Source organism: Zeugodacus cucurbitae, chromosome 2 (genome assembly GCF_028554725.1).
Source record: "Zeugodacus cucurbitae isolate PBARC_wt_2022May chromosome 2, idZeuCucr1.2, whole genome shotgun sequence".
NCBI lineage: Eukaryota > Metazoa > Arthropoda > Insecta > Diptera > Tephritidae > Zeugodacus > Zeugodacus cucurbitae.
Genome location: NC_071667.1, coordinates 86,938,973 through 86,961,400, shown reverse-complemented (window position 1 = coordinate 86,961,400; position 22,428 = coordinate 86,938,973). Strand labels below are relative to the sequence as shown.

Genomic DNA, 22,428 nt, shown 5'->3' with positions numbered 1-22,428 from the left:
CCACTTCTGCCTATCTGGCTGACTTATTCGTAATAACAACACCGTAGCCGTGGCCCCTTGCTCTCCGGGGCCTCCGATCCGCCGGCAGTGTACTTTTTGTTGCCCTTTTGCTTGGCTGTTGATTTGTTCTTCTCACCTTCTTGGCATTAACATCGCACAGCAAGCATTCGTTTAGTTGAAATTGTTGCATGTTTTGTTATTGTTGCTGTTTTGAGCTGTTAATCTGGCCGTGGAAATGCATTGTAAATTGCCTGACAAAGCTTATTTTATTAATATAAGCCCATAAATGTATTATGGAGAGGCAAGGCAACGCAGTGCTCCTGCCAGCCAAGCTTCTACATACATATGTATGTGCACGCATGCGTGAGTGCGTGTGTATATGCGAGTGCGAGTGTGTTTACAATTTGTGAAGTGTTTTTTCTCATTTTATATTGTTTAGCAATGAATTTCTGTTCCTGGTTATGTTTTATAATCAAGAATGGTGTGGCGCGGCGTTGCCAGCGGCCGGTGTGTGGAAGGCTTGCAAACCTCAGCTGTCCGCACACACACACATGTGTGTCTGTATGTATGTATCCGTCGGGATAATAAGGTGTGCAAAATACGCTTTTAACTCCGTTGCTTCGAATCGCCTCGCCGCTCACTTGACGATGTGATAAAGACGAACAAATTAATCGTTGTTGCGGTTCACCATAATGCCGTTGCTGCTGCTGTTTTTGTTGTTGCGTTGGTTCAACACTTTTGCCGAGACGGCTGTGAGCTTAAGATGTGCATCTCGAATCGATTGCCCCATGGTGTAGAACTTACGGCTACCTTGACTGCAATTCATTTGATCTATTGAGAATATAAGAACGTACACATTAGACGTCCCCACACATTCGTACTCAGTTGTACATATGTATGTATGGATGTACAACACGTGTGAACGTGTTACTATTTGACAGTGAGAATATATTCTTGTTGTGCATTTAAAATTTAGGCGAAGAGTGCCGCAATCGCGGCGATTATATTTGTATAATAGATATTATTAGTTAAAGTGCGAAATATTTTGGAGGCCCTTGGTCCACACTACGAGTGCACGAATATAGTTTGAATATGTTTCTAACATTCCAGACAAAATGGATAAATGGATTAATGGAAGATTCCAGAAGACAACCACTCATATCGATGGTTTAAGCCTGAATATTAAAATAAAATATTCGAAAGTATAGAATAAAAAATAATTTTGTTATCACCCCAAGAAGAACAAGAATTGATTCAACCTCAACTCTAAGATAATTCCTTGTGAATAACTCAACACTTCCACTTCTCCGATCCTCTGCTCCGCGACGCAATCGTCAAGTTCCAGTGTGTGTAAACGCAATCCAAGAATAAATATGTCAAAATTAATGCACAGACAAGCTTAAGCTTACGATAAGAAAATCGAAAATACGAAATCCTTCGCACGAACATCGTCCAAACAATTCAGAAGCGCACACGCACTCGCGCGCCCATGCTCGTCCATAGTGGAACACATGGCGAGCGAACACCTGAATTGACATCAGATATGACCAAATAATACAAATATTCGCACCGCAATAAATGTTAAAGACCCGAATATAAGGGCACTGATCGCAACGAATGCGCTCTCAGCGGGCAGGCTGAAAATCTGTGTACTCGTACACACCTTCATGTACGGGAATGAAGGACTAAATGAACTTGGATTAAATGGGAGGGCAGGGATCCGCGAAGTCTGCTACTTGTGTATACGCTTGTGGACAGGTTGATTGCGTGCGGACCGGAGGTTATAAGGGGCGGAACGTTAGCAAAATGGAAAAGCGTTTACAAATAAATCAGAAGGCGATAAATAAGGATTTTGTCTCGTAATAAGTCAGCAGGAATCATTTAGCATGCAATCATAACGAATCGATGTTGAACGCTGCTGTGCTGCCGATCGACGGGCTCCGACTGCAATGGCTAACTCGTTGGCTCTTTGGCCCAGTGGTTGTACGGTCGAGCAGCAAATGGTAAGTTGAGCAATCGAGCGTTTGAGCGGTGAACACTGTGCAGCACAGAGAATTGAAGGTAACGTCTGAATGGACCTTTCGCCAACAATAGACACTCGCGTTTATTACTTTATTTGAGGTTAAAGTTCGAACAAAAAAATAAAACGATATTTGTTCAAATTACTGAGAAAGTAAATTAGTATTCAAAATAAAATAAAAAATGCTGGTATAAACAGATATTTTCGGTTTAGAGGCTTCCAATTAACAAATATTTTTATATATTTGATTATTATTTTCATTAACATCTGATAACTGATATGTGTCCATTATCAAATTTCTAGTTAATCTAAATAAATCAGGTCCCAATTTATTTTCTGCATGGGACCAAGATTTCAATTATTACCTCTGCCTTTGTTTTTCGTTTTTTTTTTTTTTGCTGGGAAACGTAGACTATCAGTAGACTTCATTCAAGAGGATCGATCTTCATTCATTGACTTGTAGAGGCGAAGTAGAAAGTAGTTCACCAGTCTTACCACCTCTTCAGGGCATGCATTCTTCCTGAGGCAGTGTTGCATGCAATGTTGCTGTGCCTCTGCGCTGCTGATGTAATTGCTTGTGTTGCCATTGTGTCTTTCTCTTCGGAAAGAACTAGTCGGATATGTACAGATGGTTTTTCTACTGTCCATGGTGACACAGACCCCTGCCAACCCCCGTGTATACTATTGAGTATAAAAGTCGTGGCTTCCGCTTTCCTGCACTTGCTGTGACACAATTCCTTGCAATTAGTCAAAGAAATCACGTAAGCTGCAAATTGTTGCATTGCATTATTAATTGTGCAGCGCCCAGCAACAGCAACAGAAGCAGCAACTTCCGTAGCAAGCGCGTCGAGTTGACAACTGGCAGCGCAAGCTCCAAAGGTTCCTACGCTTTTCCAGTTGTTCGGTTATGTATATATGTAAGTATATATGGATATGTGTGCATAGGCACATATGTATCTGGCAGCACAACTCAGGCAGGACGCCACTTCGCTCTCTGACATGCAACCGACTCCATGCTGTCCACTTGCGAACGCTTGTGAATACTTTAATTATTTCCCATGAGTTATGTGGGGCGTGGTGTGTGTACAAACGTGTCGTACATTATTATCCGACGCTCGAAAACTAGAAAAGATTGCGTTGTAAGTTTGCAAAACATTACAAAAACAAACACACTCCGGTGTGCACGGGAGGCGCACTCTCCCGAGAAGGTGGACACATTGTTAACAACATAATTAACTCGCGTGCAGCACTGTTTATGGGGCATTTACTGCAGTACATACATACATATGTACATACATTGGTGAATGTATTGAGATAATACTAAAAGCAGCAAATATACTTGCAACCCCTCCCGAAACATATAATTATGACCTTACATGGGACAAACGATAAGCGAACGCCTATAACTCTAATTGGTTTCTTCTAGTATGCTAAAGCATATGCGCCGTGAAACGTTAGCCGGTGGTGCTAATATCTAGTTCAATTGTTCAGGGACTAGGATAGTCCTCACATATATAAAGGTGATGACAGTGATCTTTGCCATACTTTAGAAGATGTAAATCGGGGAACACCAATTTCGAATAATTTTTACTCGTGTTCCAAAATCATATTGACCACTTTGCCGATCTGGCCAACCAAATTCATTGTAAGAAGTGATCCACAGTTTTGTATATTAAGTGTGTAATTGGTTTGTAAGATATTGCGTCCGACGATCATCATATTCAAAGCAACATTAGGTTAGGTTAAAAGGCTGACCCTCGCGACAGGTCTCGCCATGGATTCCACTTTGACAGTTGAAGGTGCTGGTCAATTGTGAGGTCAAAAGACTCCTAAATATTGATCGTAGAGAAGATCCTTACACACCGCTAAAGCGCATTGAGCCTATCACAAATTTTACGAGGTGGCTAATGTCTATCTCGTCAAGTCCACATGGTTCGCCAAAAGTATAGCTACCGAGATGTTTCAAGCTCAGTCTTGCAAACTCTGGACAATGTAGAAGAAATTGACTTGGGGTTTCCACCTCTCTCTCTATTTCCTTTCTCCATACAGCTATGGCGTTTGGGTTTAGTATAAACTGGCTGACTTTCATTTAAACTCAAATGTTTGAACTTATATTTCGACATTATCAGGAAAAAATCGTCATACGCAGGCGCTAGCAAAGGCACATTTGTACTCGTATATATGTATAAACTTGATATATATGAGTTTCGCTGCTTGAATACTGAAAGTGGCTACCATAATGTCACATGTGCCATGTAATGTGCAGTTCAAAGCCACACAAGTGCCGAGAGTCGAACGAGGATTTACTTGCGTTATGCGCAAAACAATGAGTGGCATGCCACGGAACCAGTAACAATGCCACTCACCACACACTTTGGGGACAGTGTTGACGCACAGTTACATTGTTGCACACAAGTATTCGGTATTCGCTGGCCATTCCAATGGTTAGAATGACAAAGGCTGTAGCAGAAATACCAAATGTGAGTAGCAAATCGGTCTTCTACCACGCCCAGCTCCCAGCAGATATTAGCAGAGTGACGAACATTTTTATGGATCAGTGTATGTAAATTGTAGAGCTCGTGGACCAGCATCCAGAACCGCCACTCTCCCCTGACTGGCTGCCAAAAACGCATGTTGCACGTCACTTTGCGCCTTTGTCGCGCTAACCAACTCGTAGCTTGCTAATTTAGCTTAGCCCGGCCCCATCTACCCAAGTCCGGTCAGCTCGGCAACGTGGCTGCTAACTCGACGGCAAATGCGATAAATTTGTATGCAAGTCATTTGACAACGTGCGGCGGTCGCTTATTATTAACATGGCAGACGCTTGACATGCAAAGTGGCGGCTGCAACGCCACCAGCGCGCGATCCGATTTATGCGTATGCACAAACATACATTCATACACACATACGAGTAAAAGTACCATCCAGCCAGACTTCGGTGCTGCATTCAATTCACTTGGGCGCTAAGCAAAACCACTGAAGCTGGCATTAAAGAGCCAATCGCTTCGCACTCGATTTGAGCAATCGAGCGAATCCCAGTTGCCAATAAGAGCTACTACGTCACCACCATCAGCAATGCCATGCGTTAACTCAGTAAGTGAATTTATGGAAGCTCTCTACGTTTTATTGTTGCCTTGACGTTTAATTTGTTCACCTTTGTTCGCATAATTGACTCGGAGCGTACTCGTATATGTTTGTATGTAAGCATATCTTCCTTGATTCAATTTATTTTACATCCCACGAATCGGACGATTTATCGAAGTAAATGTCCAATGGTCAGTTAGCGAATTTTGCTTAACACTCAGCGATATTACTTCCAACATAATGAACCAGGTCAAAAGGTCCAACGGAAACACTTTCCGTTGGGATTGAACGGGTTTTGTAGTTCTCAAGTATATCAGAAGATGTCATTAGTCGGGAACTCTAGACAGAATCTTACTATAAGAGGTTTTACTTAATCCATATTGAAATGAGGGGAAGCGATTGCAGATCTTTCCGACCTTTCAGTATCGTGGTGAATGACCTAACCTTTGATTTCTTCGGGAGGACTATTCGACTGTTTTCTTATTGATATTAATCGGACACTCAACTACTTTGACAATGACAAAGGAAATTTTCTAGGGATTCAACCTTCTGTCACATATGTCTGCGTATGTATATATCTCAACATATGGATGTTCGCTTGCTCGCAAGTAGATATGTCTGAGCGCATACAAATATTTATGCGCGATTTCTCATTCCCGACGCAACAAAGACGTGTTAACACACATTTAAATGGTGGTTAACAATCGTCGTTCACATTTCACAATTTCATATGCCTTCAGTCCGAGAAAATATGGTAATACGAAGTGGGATATCTGCTGGATGGCACAGCTTACAGACGGTAAGTGTAAAAAATGCACTGGCTAACAAATTTCATGACAAATTAACAAACAAAAGACCAGCATGCTCCACGCACCTCGCCGCAAATCCAACAGAACCGGCTGCATGCGCCTGCTTGCGACGGCAAGCGAATGTCGCCTAAAAGCACCGACGTACACCCATTCAACAGACTAGCAAGAGGACATGCGCTAACACGAGTGCAGAAACGATGGACAATACGAGCATATGTGTGCAGACAGCTTCATGGTATGTCACCATAGCGTTGTTTTCGAAATTCCACTTTCATACCGATGGGTTGATGGCGTTGCAGTTTGAAGTCTTGACCATGCATTCATAATTGATTTTGAACTTTCTTTAAAAAGAATTTGTCCTAAATTAAAAGGCTCCTATCAGTTCGGAGAGATTTAATGGAACCAAAGTGGCAACGCCACAACATCGGTTACACAATCTGGAAACGTCCTCTGCTCAATCGACTGGATTATTTATATTTTAAGGGGTCTACCAACGAAGAATGCTGGTGTGAACTGTTTCGTCTTACTGAGGACATTATTGAATTTCTTGTGTGCCTTCAGATTTCTGATATCGCCGTGAAAGTTCTTGTAATGCACACCTAACTATATATTTATTATATGTTTAGTTGTTTTTTTACGAGGACATATTCAGCAGCATTATCAATAATTTCTCCACGTGATTTGCATATAAGAACCTAAAACTAATATATATGAAATAGACCCTCACCCCCAAAAGGCTGATTTTGCAAACAAATCACTCCAATTATATGGAAGGGCGTGTGTCTGTGTTTGCTTAGAATCCAAAAAAGCAACGGCTGCCTGAACTTGAAAGTCAAACAAGAATCAAATGGGCTGATCCAAGCTCCCAAAAGGTACATTTATACGAGTAAGTGTAGTGTTGCATGCATATTGCAGGCGTGCACGTAAGCCAACTCCTCTGCGTTCGAGTGCAGTGCAATGCGCTAAGCAATTACCAACGCCAAGAACTTCACTGATTACGCTAATGCCGCAGAGCTGTGGAAAATCGTGCGTGGGTGGCCACAAATTGCCGCAACGTGACCGCAATTTTTAAATTAATTATGTAACAATTGACCACATAACAGCCCAATAACAATAATAATAGCAACAATATGCAAGAGCTTGTGCTTCGAATGCACCTATGTAGCTTTCGGCGAGGCATGAGGATGTTTGATTAACGAGTATATGCGTCTGTCTGTGTATTCCTCACACTCGATCGCACTGCTCAATGGCTGAGTCATATCGAATTCTAATAACTAATTGCGACAAAAGCTCCAAATTCGGTGCATACTCAGGCCATAATTGGCACTTCGCTGTGGCGCAATGGCGTCCAAGCCCAACTCGCGCCAAAAGCGGCTCTATAACACAACCCATCGATTAGGTGTAATAGGTGGGCATGACGCACTGACACATACACAGCTGCATACTCGCTTATACGCAAAAGTAATGTGGAGGCAGCGAGCATTGAGTCCAATATTATTTGTGCCATTATAGTCGTGGCGTCTAACAGTAAGTGGCGACTGCGATGTAAATACGAGTAACCTCGATTTATACGTGATCGCTCAACGGCATCGTACCGTTGCTCTTTACGCACTTGACAATGAAAGACAATTGAAACTATTGGTGAACTAAAATCATAAGAGTTGACATAGCAGAGTGTTCCAAGCGTGGAGTACATAACCAACGTTCTGTGATTCGTGATTAGCGAAATATTGGAATGAATGGCAATCCAAATGAGTATGTCACGTCAGTTCGGCAATGGTGACCATTATAGCCGCCTCCTCGATGTGTCGACGCGACAAGCACATAGCACCTTCGACGTTAATGATTACGTGTTATCATTATGAAGTGTAACTCTGCATGAAGCTCAAATAATACGCCAACGACCAAATAGTGAATTACTGCAACGCCAAGCAGATTGTGGCAGAAATCCAACCAGAAATTAAGCAACCGACCAGCCAACCAATAACAGCCAAATAACATGAGCAGAAGCAGTTATGCGTGGTAGGCGGTGCAAGAGGTGCAGCAACTAGCAGCACGATGACGATGATGACGTCGATTGCCTCCAGGTTATATGGTTTAGATATACATTGCAGACACTAACTACGATCATCATCGAGCGTTAACAAGCTCATTTTTCTTAAGTTGGCAATACAACAACACAGCAACAGAGCAGTGCTGAAGACCTGAAGTCCACAAACCGGACATACTCGCACACACCGGTCTGGTGGCAGTGCAGGGGAACTTGTGAATTTGTGATAATCAACCGCGAAGCAATCATGTTTGTTTGAAGCTGGTAATCATAAATCGATAATGGGCGATGCAACAGCTCCAAACAAACAGCAGCGCCATAGCAAAACCAACAACAACACTGCTTTTATGCAACTTTGTTGAAGGTACACACATAAGTGCTTAAACTACCAATGCACGTATCTGCGCCTAAGTGCCAAATGGCCGAACGTGGCACATTAAAACCAAAAGCCGATCATGATAGCTTTGGGCCAACATTGTGAGGTTTCTGTTTTGAAAATTTTTCGGAAAACTTCTACTTTAATTCTCGCTAGAATAGCTTTTGCCATCATAAATAATTTTAGATGATTCCGTTGATTCCGTTAACTCATAAAATTGTAATATCTATCGCGTTGTTTTAAATAAAAATAAATTTTAAACCATGCACACACACAATACTTGCCGGTCTGAGTCATTTAGTACAGAACATGAAGTGATTCCGAAATAATCTGATGCAGCCGCGATGCGCTGGGATCTGATGTTCCATTGCCTGATTGCTGATGCGGCTGCTGCAACTCTTATTACCATCGCTTGCACTCACTCGAAGCGCACCGCCTGACATACAATGCGGTGTTTTGTTTATTTTTAAGCTATAATTTAGGCCATAATTGCACGCCAACGGCCAGAATTTGTAACTAAACTGCAAATTAGCAGCCAATTCCACCGCCGATTAATAACCATAATTATTGGCTCAAATGCTGACGAAGATGCAGACGCAACCGGCGATGCGAATGGATATGAAGGCATAATGAAAAAATATTTCCGTGCGGACATGCGCCCGAGAGGCGGGTTCGGCATGAGATGGTAGTGTTGGCGTTGATGATGATGCTTACCAAACGCCTGGAATAGTCGTGGGCAGCATCGTGATACACCTCGACCTCTATTGCAAATTTGGTTTATACTTAGTGGATGATCAAGCTTATTGTTCGTAATTAATTGGTCGTTTGGAATTAAAAGGAACAATTTCAAAAGTGGTTGTTCAAAGAATTGAAATTCCTTAATATTGCTCACCTTGGTGGTTTTGAAATTAACTGATTGGTTCACAAACAGTTTACATGCATACGAACATAAACAATATAATTTGCCTTTCAATGCGGACAACTGCCGATATCAGAGTTATGTGAAGACCTTTCCTCGTTTCCGGTTTAAGTATATGTTTTTTATGCTAAATTTAATCCCAATGACCCTCGCCTAATGTTGAGCTTATTGATCAATATAAGGACCAAGACACAATGTATATACTCAATTAATTAAATAAAATTACGCAATATATTAGTTAAACTGAAATGAAGACGACGCAATATTTCAACAAGCAGTTAAGATATTATGAAAAGAAATCTTTACTACCATGATATGAAAGAATAGAGAAGTAACAATTTTAGCAACCATGCGATCAACTTGCGCCCTCTGTCGCATTTTATGAGGACGTACAAAAATTTATGCCTGGCAACTTTTCGGGGACATTTACTGATGTACAACTAGTTCCAGTTAATAAAAGTGAAATTTGTTGGAGTTATTTTCGTTTAAATCCATTGAAAGTAATTACCATTTCATTTAACAAAATATATTTAATCAAATATCTCAGAATCATTAGTTGTGAATTGGATGCAGTGATTGAATTAATGAACATTAGTATCAATCGAATAATCTAAATTAGCCATACGCAGTTTCTTTGTTCATTGGCTTACCCATGCTAATATTAGTACATACATATATATTAAGTGAATAATAAGACGATATTATTCGTCCATCGAAAAACTGAATTTTCAGAAGTGAAAACATCTAAAATCTAAGAAAATACGTGATGTCCAAAGCATTGAAATTCAATTATTGAATTTTAGAGATTTATAATATTGAGCATACACCAACATTGAATTTCAATTTGAAATGGATGTGCAAGAATCCTACAGAGGACTCGTGAATTTGATTGTATTTTTATTTATTTCTCATCGACGTCGACTTTAATTTTTAGTTTTCTTTTAATTATGCTTCGCATCTGATTAATAATTCACCACAAAATCCCAGTGTTAGCGAACGCAAAAATGTTGATGTTGAATATAGTCATATGCTCAATTTTTATCATTTTATAGTGTGTTCAAAATTCTTTTTTTTTTTGCCTGTCGGTTATTTTATATATATATATTGTGTAATTGTTTCTACGAAATTCAAGATGTGTTTTTTGTCACTAATATAATCTAAGTGCATTTTTTAACATCACTATTAACATCACATCACTACTTGTCAAAATTTCAACATTGTTATGTCTACGTCATTCCTTTTTCACTCCTTATTCCGTCTTACCTATTTTTATTGGTTTTTTATATTTATCTTTCGTTGCCAATCAGTCATTGTCAGTGTATTTAAAAATTGTCAGAAGTAAATTTAATTTAATGTAAATATTTTACTGTTGCTCTGAATATTAGCGTTTATCCATTGTTTATAAAGTGATACTGCGTATTTTAATAATAGGTAAATTGTGTGTATTGCCGTTTAATTTAAAGATTCAGGTTTCAAATACCTTGTAAACATTGTTGAAATTTAATTAGAGGCGTGAAAGGTACTATTGTAGATGAAAACTGAAGTACGCGTTAAAAAATAATAAACGGGTTAGAAAAACTGGTTGAAGGGGAGGAAGTAAAACGTGATGATTACTCAACATCGTTGAAAAGAGATTTTCCTTCAAGAAAGAGTTTAGATTGGATTTACAGTACAGGTCAAACAATATAAACCATCAAGTGTACGCCACTCGGCCTGAATAACACCATTCGTACAAAATTAAATTAAATAATTTAATTAAAATATGTAAGACCGGATATGTTTTTACAAATTGTGAAATACATATATATATATAATTCCTAAAGGGAGAGAAAAGTTTATATATGTATAAACATATATGCGTTTCATATTAGAGTATGATGAATCAATCCGTTAACATTTACTAAACGCTATTAAGTTTTGTTTAATAATTTTTCGGGTTTATTGCCGTTCTCAATATATGAAACGCATATTGCTAACGATAGTTGGCAATGTATCATAAATTTGAATTACAATATCAATTTTCCACAATTGATTCTTATTCCCTCTATTCATTAATAAGTATTATTATAAGTATTGTATTGCAATAACTCAAGGGCTCGAAAAAATATGTAAATTTAATTGGATCATACAAAATTATATGCGTACATATATGTAGTATATGTGTATTCTGGTGATAAATTATCAGTCACATTTCATTAGGAACAGTAATTTAAGATACGTTAAAAGGCAAAGAAGTGCATCAGTAAAGCGATACAATTCTTCTTTCAGGCTTATCATCCATATACCATTTTCATAACTTATTAAAGAGCAAAGTTCGAAAACAATTACAACGAAATAAACAGAATGGCAACGCGCAAGAAGTCTCTGCTGAAAGTGATCATTCTAGGAGATAGTAGCGTCGGAAAGACGTCACTCATGAATCAATATATAAATAAACGATTCTCTAATCAGTACAAAGCAACGATCGGAGCTGATTTCTGTACAAAGGAAGTCATAGCCGACGACCGAGTAGTCACAATGCAAGTATGTGTATTTATTAAAAATCATTTAGTTCATTGTCGGAAGTAATAGTATTTGCATCCTTAGATTTGGGATACTGCTGGACAAGAACGTTTTCAATCTCTGGGTGTGGCTTTTTATCGTGGCGCTGACTGTTGCGTACTTGTATACGACGTCACTTCACCAAACTCATTCAAAAATCTAGATTCATGGCGTGATGAGTTTTTGATACAGGCTAGTCCAAGAGACCCGGATCATTTTCCATTCGTGGTGCTTGGCAATAAAGTTGACATGGATAATCGACAGGTAAACTTTGAATTCAATAAATACTAAGAACATAAAAGTGATATAATCAAACAATTGTTCTTTGTATTGTTAGGTATCTACTCGTCGAGCTCAACAATGGTGTCAATCTAAAAATGATATGCCATATTTTGAAACATCAGCGAAGGATGGCACTAATGTAGAATTGGCATTCCAGACAATTGCCAGAAATGCGCTTGCTCAGGAAGCCGAGGTAAACATGAGAAACATAAGTCACTTATTAATGTTTTACTAATCTGAATATTAAATGTAAACTGTTACAGGTTGAACTATACAATGAGTTTCCTGATCAAATCCGCCTTAACACAGATCGTAACAATCGCAATGGTAACACTGATAACTGTCAATGCTAATGTAATTTTGCTGGCTTTAGCAGATGGATTGTATTGAAATGAGCGTAAATAAAAATACATACATATATATATAAATATTCATAACGCGATCGTTGTTATAATACCAATCAACAAATGACAGACGTGAACAAAGATACAATTGGTTTAGAACAAAAAGCGAAAATATTAAAAAAAAAGAAATAAATATATTTGCATAGATTTGCAACTAAACATAATTTAAATATACATTAAAATATAAATATTACTATAATACTACACACAATTATACATATATGATAAAAAATGCGATATATAATTCAAAAGGGTTATACATTAAGTAAAACAATTTTCAAGAAAAATAAATTAAAATTAAAAAACGAAATCTTTGCCGTCGTACTAAAAGGAAAACCATTTTCAGCTACAAATTTCGCCAAACAGAAGAAAGTGAAGTTAACCTTAACTATTTGTATGGAATTATCGCTGTTTCCATTACATTATACGCGCTAAACGTCGGCATTCGTTTCAACGTTTTAAATTGCAATATATGTACAACTCATTTCTAATGTAAAATAAAGTATTTTAGGTAAATTAATTTTTATATATCATTGCAACAGAATAAGAAAACACTGGCGTCCCAAAATAGTAAGTGCAAGTCTACTTTCAACACTTCCAATGTATATGATTTATTGAGTATTATAATAACTTGGTTAATGAAATCGAATATTGAGTTTTCTTTGTACATAAAATACATTTTTTATTAAAGGATATTACCTAAACATTTCTCTGAGCATGGTTTTTGTCAATACATGTGTGTATGTGGATTTCGCACTTCATATAAAATAGAAGGGTATTCAAATCTCTATTAGTAACAACCTCTACCGGACGATCTGCGCGTACTGATATGTGTTAGAATTGTTAGAATGTCTAAGAATTTACATATTTTAATTCAGGCGCGGGTTTCCTCCTATTTGATTTATTATACAACATGAATATTGGAAATAAATATTAATTTACATTTCGGGCGTCTCAAAATGCACAGAATATATATCCAGTTTCAAATCCATACACTTGCTTACATATATATACCAGGCATAATGAATATGTTTCAATTCATTTTAATTAAAGGATAAGTGTTTTGAACATTTGAATATCTATACGATTGATCATTTACAACATTTCTTTGTCTTATTGGATAATTAGGATTGTATTTTCTTGACTCAAGTACCCGTGATGAAAATTGAAAGATCAATTTAAACGTTATAGTTAAATTAAACTAATTTGTGCAACAAAAATATTACTTCCATTCAAATCCATTTCGGCAGCGTGTTAAAATTGTGTCGATAATCATTTGAAACCACTCGGTGGAGAATTCTGAGTAATCGGCGGTGTGGAATAACTTAACTTTGGCTTCTGTGGTCAGAGATGAGCACAAATAATAGTTTATAACGGTCTCGGTCAATTCGGCATGGTAGTTGCGAAGTGACCATTCCAGTACGTTTAGACAATTCGTGTCATCCAGCAATCCCACCAACATCTGTTGCAAGAATGTTTCCATTTCGGTTATTATGTAGACACGTGCCATTTCGAAAGCTTCAAGGATGGCATTATAATTTTCTTTGCACGGTATATTGTACTTTAAATTTTTCGACCGTCGCACAATTAAGTTGAGGAAGTAGCGCAAACCGCTCACAGAGCATGTGCGTAAATGAATTTCGCCTTCATTTCGTTCTCTGAAATCACTATTCAACATAGTATTGAATACTTCGCTGGTATTACATAGTAGCTCCTTATTAAATTCGACTACCCGCTCAACTTCATCAACAGTTGCCACGGGTTTGTCTTCTTTAACAGCCTCTGACTTGGAGTTATTCATGTGCACCACAAACCGCATATCACAATCACTGTGTAAGGGCTCCGTTTCGTTATTGACGAACTCTTCATATCTCTCGTTGACACGCTCAGCTTCATTAATGCGAGGCACTGAAATGCCGAGAGTATATCTTGCCATGGCGGTTAATGCATCAGCTGCTTCGGCAGTGAACTCATCACTTTTGGCATTTAAAATAATTTGTAACAACAGACTAAGTGCATTGCCATCGTTTAGGAACTGATACAGTAGGCGTTGACTTCTAATAATGTATGCAACGGTGATGGCTGCTCGTTTCTGAGCATCCTCATCATCACTGCGTAAAAAGCGCGCCAGTTCCGCTTTCCCATAATTGGATTCGCCAACACATGTTAGGGTCACCAAAAATCCCAATCCGTCCTTGTTAACCTTCGAAACAATGTGGATATTCAGTATGTGGATATTTAAAAATGTTAGTAAAATCAAACCTCTTCACTTTTCGTCAATTGGTAAAGTTGGTGCGCTATGCCACTTCGTATAACTTGAGCGAAGAACTGACTTTCCCTTCAAAACAAAAATAATAATATTAATTAATATATTGCCACTCGTCTCTAAATATATATATATATATGCACATTTCAACTTACTGCAAGATATTTGTTAAGGAACTAGCGAAATTATTGTTTGCGCCAAAAACATTGATGGCTTTTATAAGCGTGTTCATAGTTTCCGATTTTCCCAACTCGCCCCTCTTGTTGACGAGCAGTGTAACGCGAAAGAGTAGATTTTCCAAATGGTCCAAGGTACTTCGAGGCATGTTTCCCAATTCTGGGAGTTTCTGATATAGTACATCTACATAATTTATAAATTATTCATAAATTCACAGGTGCACATTCATAGACATTTGTACATTGGACATACCTTGACTCTGTTCGTCGTCTTCTTCTTTATCAAGCATGTTGTCTTCGATTGTTTCATTTATTTGGCTGGCAATGTCTAGGAGTCTCATAATTTCCGAATTATCTGCAGTGCTATTGTGATTTATCGGGAAATTAGGGTTATCGACAGTTACAACATTCAATGGCATAATCTCGTTATTTATTTCAGCCGGCATCGGCTCTTCGTCATCTTCCTCGTCACTACAAACAGGTGAATATGTTTCGTCGTCGGATGCATCTTCTAAAATTTTAAATATATATTTATACCACACAATTTATACAAAAAAAATTAGATTATATATGTATATGTACCTTCAGATTTAAATAAATTGTTACCAACTGGCGACATGCTTCGAGAGCTACATGGGCTGGAAGGTGCATTATATGAACGTGGTGAACTACTGGGCGACTCACAATCAATCAGGAATGCCTTGTCCTGAACCTTAATCAGCTATAGCCAATAAATATTGTCAAGCAATAACACATATGTATATCGTAAATGTTCATTTCAAATGAGCGGACTTGTACCTTGTTCTTTGTTTCTCTGCTTTCTTCCTTAGGTAGTTTTCGTTTCTTCGAACTTTGTTGCTTTTCTTCACGTTTTTTCTTGTGATATTCGTCGTCGCTGGTTAAGAAAGTGTTCAGTTCGCCTATAATGACTGGCACCAGACCTTCTCTGAGCATTAGGTCCATACTCATATTATCGTATTGAAAATTGTTCAGTAAATATAAAATCTGAAATGGCACAAGAAATTGTTAAATAAGTGCATCTCGTTGAGTTAGTTATACAAATATTGCGTTCAAATCTGCAAATAATAGTTCGCAATTTCACCTGAGACTTTTCCGTATTCGACTGTGAATCGCGCACCATTGCAATGAGTTTTCGCAAAGCACCGGAACGACGTATCTTGGAGCGATTGCAAGCATCTGGGGAGAGCATACAGATAATATGAATACAATGTCGTTTTTCACTCTCAGTTAAAGGTCTTGTCATGTTTTGGGCAACAAGCAGCTCGCAGGCAGCAACAACCGAATCTGCTGAGCTTAGCATATGAAATGCATCCCATTGCTTTGAGAAATTTGATATAATTTTCAAAGCCATTCCCCGCTGGGGATTTTCTTCAGTAATAAAAAATGTTATAGGGGCAAAAGTACATCCACTGCTGTTTAAAGCCTAAAAATGAAAATGTTTAGATACCACAAATTACAGTAACATTATCTACTACCTTCCACGCAGAGGGACCAATGGATAACTCTGCCAAAACTAACAAGCATTTAAATATTTCGCCAGCTAAGTCCAAAGCAGCTCTTTCCTCAGGCATTGAGTAGTCACCCAAAGCGCGCGGTTGGTTTTTCAACATTTCATGGTCGAATATGTCACTACGTACACCTTCTAAATTACGCGCTACCTCTTCAAAATACTTTTCACGATGTTGGCTGTTTTTTAAACCCACAACAACAATATTGTCACCTTTAGCATTTAGCAATTCATCTTGTGCTGTAGCAGGATGATCTGTTTTCATGACAGCTGTTAAAATACGTAACGTTGTTATGAAACCATTCGCTGCAAGGAAATGCTGTGCGAATTGTTGACTTGGCAATAGGAACCGACAAGCACGAAAAGCCATAAGACGTGTATTCACATCGCTCGTTTCTTTAATGATTTGGCAAACTGCTTGAGCAATGGCAGGGCAGTGTGCCGTTAGCAATTGACTTGAAAATCCTTTTGCGAGATTTCCTAGTAAACGGCAAGCACGGCATTGTATAACAGGGTTCGGAATTGATTTTAAAATAGTGGTGAGCGGAAAAGCTACCTTGCAATGAAGAGCCTAAAATATACGTTAATTAGGATAATATACATATGTTTTATATGCGTATGCAAACTTTACTTCTTTACAACTTTCTTCATCGGTACAACAGTTTCCAAGTACACTCAAGGCTACTTCCAGAATTTTCTCATGTGGTTTATTTAAAAATCGTACCATAGGTGGAACACCACCAGCTAGCCGGAAAAGTACAATACCGTCACGATCCTTAACTACATCTGTACGTAGTTTTACAAGACCCTTGATTACTACATTCTTGTCCGTGGAAGTTTTAAGCACGGTCAATATGTTTTCAACTAGTTCTCGATTCATTTATCTACTAATTCAAATATTTGCTGGGATATAGTATTTCAAACGTTTGTAATCTCCAATGTTATATGTATTTTACAAAACAAAAATCACATATTGCAAAGTTTCGCAGAACAAATCCATCAAACACGAATATAGAGATAAACAGACAACAGAACGAGAAATAATAATAAGATCAAAGCATAAAAGGAGACCAAAAAATGCTGATCAGCTGATTGCCCACCATTCTTCGCATATTTTGCATTTGTTTTTATTTTTTGTACAAGAGTTGAGTGATAGGATTGTAGAACATTTTTGGCTGCTTTGAAACGAGCCAATACAGTTTTACAAGCCATGAAGAGACATCTGCAACTAAGCATAAAACAGGTATATTTGATTTAGACACTTATAAATTAAATATTGATATTAATTGAATTTTTATTTTCCAGCTTTCCAGTTGCTATGCAGATGGGAGCATTTCGCCACGCATTGTGGTAGATCACTCTTTGGATGACGCTGTGAAATTAAAGCATTTAAATGCATTTATACGACTATCACCAGAAAAGGCTTTGCATCAAGCTAAGGAGTCTGATCATCGCTACGAGAATAAAGAGCAATTGGGAAAACTCGACGGTGTACCCATAGCCATAAAGGATAATTTTTGTACAAAAGATACCCCTACAACTTGTGCTTCAAGGTAAATTATAATATCTTTTATTTGAAAAGAGAGACTCATTTAGTAATTTTCTCTATCAGAATGCTTTCTAATTTTGTACCACCTTACAATGCAACCGTTTGTGAACGACTGACAAAAGCCGGTGCTGTATTAATTGGGAAGACAAATATGGATCAATTTGCTATGGGTTCCGGGACAGTAGATTCCATTTTCGGCCCATCAAAAAATGTTTGGAGTAGTGATTTAATGGATAAATGGCACATAGCCGGTGGAAGCTCTGGAGGTTCGGCAACAGCAGTTGCTGCAGGAATATGTTATGCGTAAGTAAGATCCGTTATTTCCGTTTGGCCAATATACTACATATTTATAATTTATTTATTAAATTGTGTTATTTAAATTTTAGTTTACCTTTTTCTTGTTATCTGTAAAGCTGTGCAATATATTGTTTTCTTTATATACTCAACTTTACTAGTAAACACAACCTCAAATATTAATTTTAATATCGTATTCGATTTTATACTATACATTATTTATTAGGTAAAATATTTTCCACTTTATTTTGCTTTTTAGGCGACTTCCTTGAAAGTATTATTTAAGTTTATTTTCGAACACTGTTCTAGCAGCAACGCCATTCAAATTACATAACAGCTAAAAAGTTGTATTTTGCTTACACAAATGAAATGGTTTTGATACAAATTTAATTATGCATATAAAATTAAATAATAATTTCCACATCGCCTAATTCTTCGTCCGATGGCAGATTAAATGATGCTGGATCCACATAGTTGGGATTTACTAGATCGACTCCTGCCTGTTCCCGACGACGCAACTCTAGATAGGCTTCACGTTGCGCCCAGTCACGCAGCTGTGGATCTGGCGAATAAGACCATAGAAAAGTACCCCAAACCAAACAAAGTGTCACAGCTGTGAAAAAACTTAGTTTCGTGGTATTGCGATCATTGGTTTCATCTTTATAGTCGAATCCATAGCTCACCCAGTTTTTTGGGTTGGGGTTGGCAAAATCCTCTTTACTGCTTGGTGTAATGACGGCTGCAGTGTCGTCTTTTTTCTGGGAGGTTTTGATGGAACGCGATAGGCTTAATGCCATGCTACGTTGCAGCATGCTGCGATTAGCCAACCGAATTAGCATCGACATTTTTTACCGAAAATTACGTGAAAACTGATGCACAATTTTTGTTCAATAATCAGTATATTTAGTTATATTTTTCACCTTTTAGTACATGACAGACGCGACAGAACATATGGCTGAGAGAATAGAGTAGTAAATGTCAAATTCACTTGGTGTTGCCAACACAACAATTATCTCTGAAAACAATAATGTTTATCAAACTTAAATGTCACATTTCCCTTTTGGCCAAAATTGGTAAGCTGATAAATGAGGTATCCGTTTCAAAATTTGTACGCTGTTTTCTAAATTTTGAATTGGAAGTTTGGCGGCGGGTTATTATTTAGGTCGAAAAATGTATAAGGTCATTTAGATAAAAAATAAACTTTTATTTTCAAGTTTATCGAGTTCTGGAGAAGATCAGGGTATACAATACCGAATTCCAACAGTAAGAGTTCGCAGATCTCCTGGCGTCATTTGACTTGTTAAAATCAACTAATATAAATCAACTGTAATGAGTGTAATAGTTTTGTTCACATAACGGTTGTTTGTTATATATATTAAACTGATATAGCAGAAGGGCGAAATCGAACTATTGTCACGCCCACCAAATGGCGTTACCCGAAAAGCTATAAATACAGCTATAAAAGTTGGTAACTACTTGACCAATTTCAACGAAATTTAGACCGTACTATTTTCTGGTAAAATCGCGTCAAATTTACTGTGTGTACTTTATACCATATATGTATGTACATATATCGGTTAATGTGTGAGATATCTTAGTCCTTCCTTATTTGGTGTGTCGATACTTATTATAAACGTACATATCTTAACTCGGTTCATAAAAATCGGTGGAGCCGGTTGTAAGCAGTTTTGCATCATATAATTTTGTATTTATCATTCTAATTTTATATTTTACTTAATAACAACATACACGTATACCGTGTCCATTCTTACAGAGTTGAATTAAATCATTTAATGATAACAATTATATTTTCAGTGCTATCGGGTCAGACACCGGTGGGTCCACACGCAACCCTGCTGCATACTGTGGTGTTGTTGGCTTGAAGCCCACCTATGGCCTTATTTCACGTCATGGTCTTATCCCACTGGTAAACTCCATGGACGTGCCCGGGATTTTCGCACGCAGTGTTAGTGATTGCCTTGACGTACTAAACGCAATTGCTGGTCCAGATGACAAGGACTCCACCACGATTAGAAAACCATTTCGGAAAATTAATTTGAAATTTTATGAAGAGCTGGATCTTCGAAATGTGCGTATTGGTATACCAATGGAATATCATTGTGATGGGCTCTCCAGCGAGGTATTGGATACTTGGAGGAAAGTCGCAGATTTGCTGGAAGATAATGGAGCTCATGTGCAGCAAGTTTCATTACCGAACACTGCAGCAAGCATATTTGTGTACTCCATATTGAACCAGTGTGAAGTTGCGAGTAACATGGCACGATATGATGGCATCGAGTATGGACATCGCCCCAATATTGAGAGCAGTACGGAAGAGTTATATGCCAATACACGAGCCGAGGGATTCAATACGGTGGTAAAAACACGTATTCTAACTGGAAATTATTTTTTACTACGCAAAAACTATCAGAAATACTTTGAGAAAGCATTGCGTGTCCGCAGATTAATTTCAGAGGACTTTAAGCGGGTATTTGAAACTCCCATAGATAACGAAAACGTAGTGGATGTTTTGCTCACTCCCACCACTTTGACGGATGCACCGTTATACAGTGACTTTGTATCGCTAAGTAATCGCGTTCAATGTGCAGTGCAGGACTTTTGCACACAGCCGGCGAATATGGCCGGAATACCAGCTATTTCCATACCGATACGCCTCTCGAAACGTGGCCTCCCAATCGGCTTGCAATTGATGAGCAAGACATTAAACGAAGAGATGCTACTACGGGTGGCTAGTTGGATAGAGAAACAAGTAGAATTCGACTGTTTGGCTAATGAACAAATTTATGCTGCTCGCAGTTAAAAATAAAACAACATTTTCACATGAATGTTATTTTTAATTTTGTTCATTTTTGAATTGAATTAGCACCAAAATATCTATTTGTTTCATAAACAACTCAGTTAAGCAAGAAATAAAAATTTCAATATTCTCGCAAATATAAACCTTATTTTAGTAATGATAGTAATGATAATTAGTTAGTTATTAATTAACTTTAATCACATGCTTGTAAAACAACATAAGTAATTATTTTGGTGAACAAAGTTATTATTAGTTGTTTTGTAAAGCCATGTGTACTGGCATATATAAATTATTATTTTGTGGAAGGAAGTCTAATCATAGTATCGTATTATGTTTAGCTTGCCTAATAGAAGTTTGCCGTTGTATTGTACGTGACATCAGTGAAACTAAAAAGTAATTGATGTAGTTTTTATAATTGTAAGCTATTGGTTACATCATCCTCTTAAACTACCAACCTTTCCGAAGTCTTCTCAATCTATGGTTATTATGTATGCTCCGATTTAATCGAAACGTTCCAGCCGCGCCCTGTCCAGTTATTTGTTGAAATCTACCAGTTTTTATGCTCAAAGCAATGTACCGTGAAACGTTTCTGGAAGCTGAAAATTTTAAAGGTTAAATGCTAAACTTATGAAAGAATATGCTGCAGTATTACTCCTATTAGAGTTATACGGTTGTTCTTCTCTCAAAGACTTTTTTATGGCGTACAGTGAGACGCCGCCTCTCTTTCCAAAGGTATGCGAAAATATATATTCATCAATCAATTTATGCAGCTTTATATTAGGTTTTGAGCTGTTTAAATCATTAATTATGGTGGAGACATTATTGGATAGTTCTTCTTCTCCCTGGTTAAGTCTTACCGTGGAAGCCCGCTCCACATTACTCAAGTCGACCAACACCGAACGCTGAAATGTTGATAACAATTGTTTGCGTATATTAGTGGAAAAATAAGAGCTTAAACTTACGTGACTGATTACATTTCTCGGCTTGAGTATTTTCTTATAATCGGGAGTAGAATGAACAACGTTCCTTTCGAAATTACTTCGCATTTGATTTGGGCGAGGAGAAGTTTGACAGACATCACGATTGCGTAGTTTATGCACCATTTTGTACAGTGTTTTATCCAAATTACAAATTGAGAATCAACAAAAAACATTTGAGTTTTTCCAAGACAAAATGTTTACAATCACCTCAAATGGACGGGAAAAGTTAACAACTAAAATTATTATTGACATATTGTTCCGTTACCTACATACCATATGTATGTACTTGTACATATCGCTCATTTACTTGCATAGTGTCATAACTCAAAAAA

At 37.7% G+C, this 22,428-nt stretch overlaps 5 protein-coding genes across 8 annotated transcripts; 2 read left to right on the top strand and 3 right to left on the bottom strand.

Moving 5' to 3' along the window:
* Positions 1 to 9,607: 9,607 nt before the first annotated feature.
* Positions 9,608 to 13,005, top strand: LOC105214330 (ras-related protein rab7). Of its 3 annotated transcripts, none has more exons than XM_011187693.3 (5): positions 9,608 to 9,758; positions 11,527 to 11,781; positions 11,845 to 12,063; positions 12,137 to 12,274; positions 12,345 to 13,005. In XM_011187693.3, exons 2-5 carry the CDS (start codon positions 11,602 to 11,604, stop codon positions 12,432 to 12,434), a joined length of 627 nt encoding a protein of 208 aa, XP_011185995.1. In that variant the 5' UTR covers positions 9,608 to 9,758; positions 11,527 to 11,601; the 3' UTR covers positions 12,435 to 13,005. The 3 variants fall into 3 exon arrangements, with proteins under 3 accessions (XP_011185995.1, XP_011185996.1, XP_054083323.1); XM_011187694.3 differs by lacking the exon at positions 9,608 to 9,758 and adding an exon at positions 10,537 to 10,689; XM_054227348.1 differs by lacking the exon at positions 9,608 to 9,758 and adding an exon at positions 10,885 to 11,022.
* Armc5_2 (uncharacterized) lies at positions 11,630 to 17,487 on the bottom strand. 2 transcript variants are annotated; one of them, XM_011187696.3, is made up of 9 exons: positions 17,087 to 17,487; positions 16,424 to 17,026; positions 16,030 to 16,371; positions 15,726 to 15,932; positions 15,510 to 15,648; positions 15,181 to 15,438; positions 14,907 to 15,111; positions 14,748 to 14,823; positions 11,630 to 14,688 (listed from the first exon to the last, which is right to left on the bottom strand). In XM_011187696.3, the coding sequence occupies exons 1-9, from the start codon at positions 17,333 to 17,335 to the stop codon at positions 13,708 to 13,710; spliced, it is 3,060 nt and encodes a 1,019-aa protein (XP_011185998.1). In that variant the 5' UTR covers positions 17,336 to 17,487; the 3' UTR covers positions 11,630 to 13,707. The 2 variants fall into 2 exon arrangements, with proteins under 2 accessions (XP_011185998.1, XP_011185999.1); XM_011187697.3 differs by having other exon boundaries at positions 15,510 to 15,639.
* A 49-nt stretch (positions 17,488 to 17,536) lies between these two features.
* On the top strand, positions 17,537 to 21,259 carry LOC105214334 (glutamyl-tRNA(Gln) amidotransferase subunit A, mitochondrial). The gene is made up of 4 exons (XM_011187699.3): positions 17,537 to 17,698; positions 17,761 to 18,008; positions 18,068 to 18,307; positions 20,114 to 21,259. Exons 1-4 carry the CDS (start codon positions 17,666 to 17,668, stop codon positions 21,117 to 21,119), a joined length of 1,527 nt encoding a protein of 508 aa, XP_011186001.2. The 5' UTR covers positions 17,537 to 17,665; the 3' UTR covers positions 21,120 to 21,259.
* Positions 18,495 to 19,280, bottom strand: LOC105214333 (NADH dehydrogenase [ubiquinone] 1 beta subcomplex subunit 11, mitochondrial). Its single transcript, XM_011187698.3, has one exon. It carries the CDS (start codon positions 19,141 to 19,143, stop codon positions 18,703 to 18,705), a length of 441 nt encoding a protein of 146 aa, XP_011186000.1. The 5' UTR covers positions 19,144 to 19,280; the 3' UTR covers positions 18,495 to 18,702.
* Positions 21,133 to 22,344, bottom strand: LOC105214335 (uncharacterized). Its single transcript, XM_011187700.3, has 4 exons — positions 22,079 to 22,344; positions 21,769 to 22,018; positions 21,572 to 21,712; positions 21,133 to 21,502 (listed from the first exon to the last, which is right to left on the bottom strand). Exons 1-4 carry the CDS (start codon positions 22,217 to 22,219, stop codon positions 21,432 to 21,434), a joined length of 603 nt encoding a protein of 200 aa, XP_011186002.1. The 5' UTR covers positions 22,220 to 22,344; the 3' UTR covers positions 21,133 to 21,431.
* Positions 22,345 to 22,428: the final 84 nt, after the last annotated feature.